Source organism: Glycine max, chromosome 11, assembly GCF_000004515.6.
Source record: "Glycine max cultivar Williams 82 chromosome 11, Glycine_max_v4.0, whole genome shotgun sequence".
NCBI classification, from domain to species: Eukaryota; Viridiplantae; Streptophyta; class Magnoliopsida; order Fabales; family Fabaceae; genus Glycine; species Glycine max.
This window is the reverse complement of record NC_038247.2, coordinates 31,052,850-31,058,508: the sequence shown is the minus strand read 5'-3', so window position 1 is coordinate 31,058,508 and position 5,659 is coordinate 31,052,850. Positions and strand designations below refer to the sequence as shown.

The 5,659-nt window shown below is 36.5% G+C and overlaps 1 protein-coding gene across 1 annotated transcript; it reads right to left on the bottom strand.

The window, feature by feature from the left end:
- Nucleotides 1–1,391: 1,391 nt before the first annotated feature.
- LOC100813796 (probable inactive receptor kinase At2g26730) lies at nucleotides 1,392–4,101 on the bottom strand. The gene is made up of 2 exons (XM_003539211.4): nucleotides 2,598–4,101; nucleotides 1,392–2,180 (listed from the first exon to the last, which is right to left on the bottom strand). The coding sequence occupies exons 1-2, from the start codon at nucleotides 3,919–3,921 to the stop codon at nucleotides 1,630–1,632; spliced, it is 1,875 nt and encodes a 624-aa protein (XP_003539259.2). The 5' UTR covers nucleotides 3,922–4,101; the 3' UTR covers nucleotides 1,392–1,629.
- Between the last annotated feature and the right edge of the window lie 1,558 nt (nucleotides 4,102–5,659).

Sequence of the window (5,659 nt, the reverse complement as noted above, 5' to 3'; positions counted from 1 at the left end):
GAACAATTCTATTGGGAAGGGTTGTAGAAAGTAGTAAAAAAAAATGGGTGCAGGAGTGTATCACTTGTCAACAGAACAAGCCTTTATTAAGGATGCCTGTTGGATTACTTCAACCATTATCCATTCCTAATATGGCTTGGAAGTCTATTTCAATGGACTCTATATTCGGTCTTCCTAAGTCGAATGGCATGACTGTCATCTTCGTTGTTTGTGATAGACTTACAAAGTATGCACATTTCCTACCATTAGCTCACCTGTTTGGGGTGGCTAAGGTGGCACAGTTGTTCATGGATAACATTGTGAAGTTACATGGATGGTCAAGTGAAATAATATTAGATAGAGATAGTATATTTATGAGTGCATTTTGGACGGAACTAATGAAGAAGCACACAGTCAAACTTCTGCGGTCAACTGCATTTCATCCCCAAACAGATGGGCAAACAGAGGCCCTCAACAAAGCACTCGAAGTTTATTTAAGATGTGTCACTGGTGACCTGCCCAAGAAATGGTCAGAGTATCTTTCTTCTACAAAACTTGGTACAATACAAAGTTTCATAGTGCAACTCAGTTGACCCCCTTTGAAGCGTTATACGGCTATCCTCTACCAATGCCAAATAGTACTCTGACAGGAGATTCTTTGGTGGAAGCAGTGGATTATACCATCAAGACAAGAGAGCAGATAACAAAGTTACTTCACCACAACTTGCTTTGCGCCCAAGAAAGAATGAAACATTATGCTAACCTCAAATGAGTGGACAAGGATTTCAAATGTGGAGATCTAGTTTATTTAAAAATTCAACCGTACAAGCAACTTACTGTGGCAAACCATGCTTTCCACAAATTGGTAGCTAGGTACTATGGGCCTTTCAAGGTGTTGAAGCGAATAAGGAAGGTTGCTTACAAACTTGAGTTACCCACTAGAACAAAAATGCATGACGTGTTTCATGTATCTTTGTTAAAGAAACATCATGGTGCCCATACGGTTTCAACTGATTTGCCGGTGTAATAATAAGGAAGGGGAAGTTCAATTGCAGCCACTAGCGGTCTTGGATAGGAGAATGAAGATGAAGGGAAACTGAGCTATCACTGAAGTACTTATCCAATGGCGACATACCAATCCCGAAGATGTTGTTTCGAATGAACTTTATGCAGTACAACAACAATTTCCAAAATTTGATTGGCATTCTAATCAGCCTTGAGGACAAGCCCATTTCAGTGGGAAGGATAATTGTAATAAGTAAAAAATAAAGGGTCAATTATTTAGTAATTAGATAAGATTAGTGGTTAGTTATGATTAATATTTTATTTTAAAAAGACAATTAGATAAGATTAGGAAGTTATGATTAGGATTTTATCTTAAACAATTAGATAAGATTAGGAAGTGAAAGTATAAATATCAGTATTTACTCATAGAAGGTAGGCAGAAAATAAAAGTTCTTTAGTTTATTTCCTCTTTCGCTGTGTGAATAAAGAGTAAGTGAAGTTACATTAGAAATTTATTTCTAATTGTAACAATATCCTGGGGCATAGATATAAGAAAACTTCGCATAGAGAAAGAGGCTCTCCACTAGCTTCTTGTTTGATTTATATGCCTTTTATAAGCACAAGCACTTTGGATCATAGTCTAAATCACAGTTCATAGATCAAGGATTTTTCTTCGTCCTCTTTGATAGTATTAATCATGAGAGCAATTTGGTTCATGCCTGGCCTAGCCTGTGGTGAACGATTGACACATCTTATAGCCACCTGAAGCAAATTGACCATCCTCTCCTCACTTGCATACTCGGATATTAGAGACTTGTCAAAGACTTCACCTGTCCACTCTTCCCTGACAACTGACTGAACCCAATCAGTCAAGTCAATCCCATTGCCCTTCACTAACTTACCAGTAAGCAATTCAAGTAGAATCACACCAAAGCCATAAACATCTTCCTTAAAGATATCTAATGCACCGGCATCAATAGGACTGGCAAAAAGGGAACCTCTTTGATCATCCATACCCATAACACCATATTCACTTATACATGGCTCCATATTCTTGTTTAGCAAAATGTTGGAGGATTTCAGGTTACCATGAACAATACCATGATGGCCTAGCTCTTGATGCATGAAAGATAAAGCCTCAGCAATTGTAGCTGCTATCCCAAGTCTGCTGGTCCAGTCAAAGGTTTTTGGAGTACCTGAAAAGCACATACTATATTTTAGTACTTGTTACTGCATACACAAGTTTATATAGAAAGATTTATAAAAAAAATTCACTTCTAATGAAGTGACAACAAAAGCCTTATACTATTAAATTAGGTCGATTACATGGATTATACGACATCATGCAACTTTGTCAAGTACAATCTTCAGTGATATTATATACCATGACAACTCTCTTAACGGCTTTCAATGCCTTTTTTGGTCTCCATCTCCCCATTTTTACAAGACTAAAATTTACACCAGTGCTTCCAATGGTCTTCTTTGTACATAGTCAAACCATTTTAACTAACTTTTTGTAATCGTTTCCTCAATTGGTGCTATATGATATTTCTTATTCATTAAAGAAAGTGTAACTAACTTATATAAAAGTAAAAGGAAGATATGATATTTACCATGTAAAAGCTTGAATAAACTTCCATTCTGCTGATATTCATACACCAAAAGCTTTTCTTGTTTGGAGCAATAGAAAGCAAGAGGTGACAATACATGAGGGTCCTTTGCTTGACTTAGTATTTGCATTCTTTGCTTGAAATCTTGGCTTGAAATAGTCCAATCCTTGATCCTTTTCACAACCACCATTATCCCATTGTCAAGTATCACCTTATAAAGACTTCCATTCTTTCCTCTGCCAATCAATTCTGCAGGGGCCCTCAACAAGTCCTCCAATTTCAATTCAATTGCTGCTGGCCTTGAAAGAACTATGAGTGATTGTGAAACCATCCGACTTTCAGAAGCCACTGAAAACTCGGATCTGCTTACCTCATCTTTGTATTCACTTGAAACATTGCTGTGCTTTTCAATACCACCACCATCAGTGGCCCCTACCCCGTTTTTCAATGCTTCAATTCCCTTCTCTCTTCTACACAGCTTTAAGACTACAAAAAGGACAATGATAACACCCAAAGCAGCATAGCCCGAGTACATTAGAATCTGCTGCTTAGAAGGACCCTTTGATTCTTCTTTTGCCTGAGTCTCACTAAGAAACATAAACTGATCAGAACAGTTTTTTGGTAGCGGATCTCCACATAGTTCAGGATTACCAAGGAAGCTATCAGCAGAGAAATAGCCATACACGTTTTTTGGAATGCGGCCTCTAAAATTGTTAAAGGAGACATTGAATTGGTCAAAATTGGAGAAATCAAAGGCCGGTATGGTTCCTCTAAGATGATTGTTTTGTGCAAGGAACATGTTCAGACCTGAGATTCTGGACAAGTTTGGCAAAGGTCCCGAAATCTCATTATTCGAAATGTCGAGGCTCTTCAAATTGTTTAACATGGCAAGTGAACTAGGAATGTCTCCAGTAAGTTTGTTTCCACTAAGGTGTAGGTGAGTGAGTTGTTTGCAGTTTCCAATCTCAGATGCTATCACCCCACTAATTTTGTTACCATCTAGGCTAAGAAAGGCGAGAGATGCAGCCAGGGGCTGCAAGTTGCAAAGCATAGCGACACCAAGATTTCCAGACAAATTGAGCCTGTCAAGTAGCAACCGCTTTATGGACATGTTTTGAGGATCACAATATACACCTTGCCAAAGATCCTTGCAAGGATCAGAAGAGTCTTGTCTCCAAATCAAAGTGGAGTTCTGCTGGCCATCATTACCTGAGACTTGAGCCAGAAACTGTATAAGTGTTCTCTTCACCTCATCCTCCACACAATTGGTCATGTTTAGGAGGAAAAGGGTTGTGACAAATACTACCCATATAGAAATTATTTCCATTTGGGCAAAATATGGGGTTTGATATGCAAGAGTTCGTTGCTAGAAGTGGGTGTAGTGAATATGAGATGCGGTTTCTGAATAGAATGGTAGAGTTTCAAATTTCAACACAAAAAAAATAAACTTTTAATGTTCAGGGATTTTGGCCGGAAATGGAACTGGTCCGTGTGGCTGATACTACAATGACCATTTGTTTTCTAGTTGGCGTGATTAATTACCATTCATTAAAAATTTATAATCCAAATGCCATCTTGCTCAAAAAAATATTTGACAAATATAGGCCGCCGGCAGGAAATAGTTGCCATTAGTGTTGTCATTACCTTCTTAATTCATTCCTATGGAATTATATACTATGCTAACAAGGATATTGACCTTATGAGTTGCTATTATGCTACCGCAAGATATAAAAAAATACCACCAGAATTTGAGTCCCGATTTATTGACATCTACACACAAACAACAACCAGATGACAACTGCTTATGTGGCATAGTTTAGAATATTTTAATAATTTAGAATTATTTTTTAAATAAAAAGAAAGGTACATTAATGACATACTCTTTCAATCGGACTATTTCCTTCATTTCTAAACAATTTGATAGCATTAGTATATCGATGGAGTATGTGCCAAATTCAAGTTAATGTGTTGATTCTGCTACGATATTTTCAACTCTTAACTCTATGGTTGTTACCAGTTCAACTTGTTAATTCTTATGCAAATGCTCCACAGTTCCTATGGTCCAGTCCTGTTCTGAAACTAGAGAAAATTTCCCCTTTAGACATAACAACTCACATATTTTACCTTTAACATGTTTTGATTGAAAATTTCAAATTATTGTCAAATAAAGCAAGTTTTATTTTCAAAATTTTGTGTTTGAATAAAAAAAGTTAAAATTATGAGGGTGGAAAAAAATGAATGAAAAAAAAGAAAAGATATGATTAGTGTGCTAGTTATACATGTTCCTCTACGTTCTCAGGCTCGATCGATGTTCCACAATTTCAAACGGTGTTTTCTTGAAGAAGACGGTAAGAAGAGAATTTCAATTTCTCACCTTTTAGAAGGAAATTGAAATTCCAGATTTTTAGTTGTTTAAAATTCTGTTTTAAAATTCCAAAATTTTAAATTCTTTACAAAAAAGCATCCAAACAATGAATTCTAGATGACCGAAATTCAAATTCTCTGATAAATTACTTTCCTCAGTTAAAATTCTTTATCCAAACATACTCTGAAAGAATTTAAATAAATGTTTTGTTCTTCATATAAATTTATCCATATAAACTCACTGGCAGAGATGAATTCTGTTGTAACAATAGTTTATGGCAAACCGAAAAAATTATTGGCTGAGTCGCGGACAACGTCGCTTTCTTTAAGACGTTTCGTGGCATTGCCAAAAATTGTGCAAACAGACTATCAACCACGAAGTCCCCAGGATAAAACAGCCCAGGTCACTGTATAAAATTCCCACTGCACTGAGGGAACCTTTCTAGAATTACACCCTGTTGTATGACTTGAAAAGTCACTCTAAAGCCACCCGAAAATATGACTTAAAAAGTCACTTTTATAGTCAACCGAAAATATGACTTAAAAAGTCACTCTTATAGCCAACCGAAATTATGACTTAAAAAGTCACTCTTATAGCCAACCGAAAATATGACTTAAAAAGTCACTCTTATAGCCAACCGAAATTTTAGAGCGATGGAAAGAAAGAGGGAGAAGTTTGCCGGAACTGCATCGATTGAAAT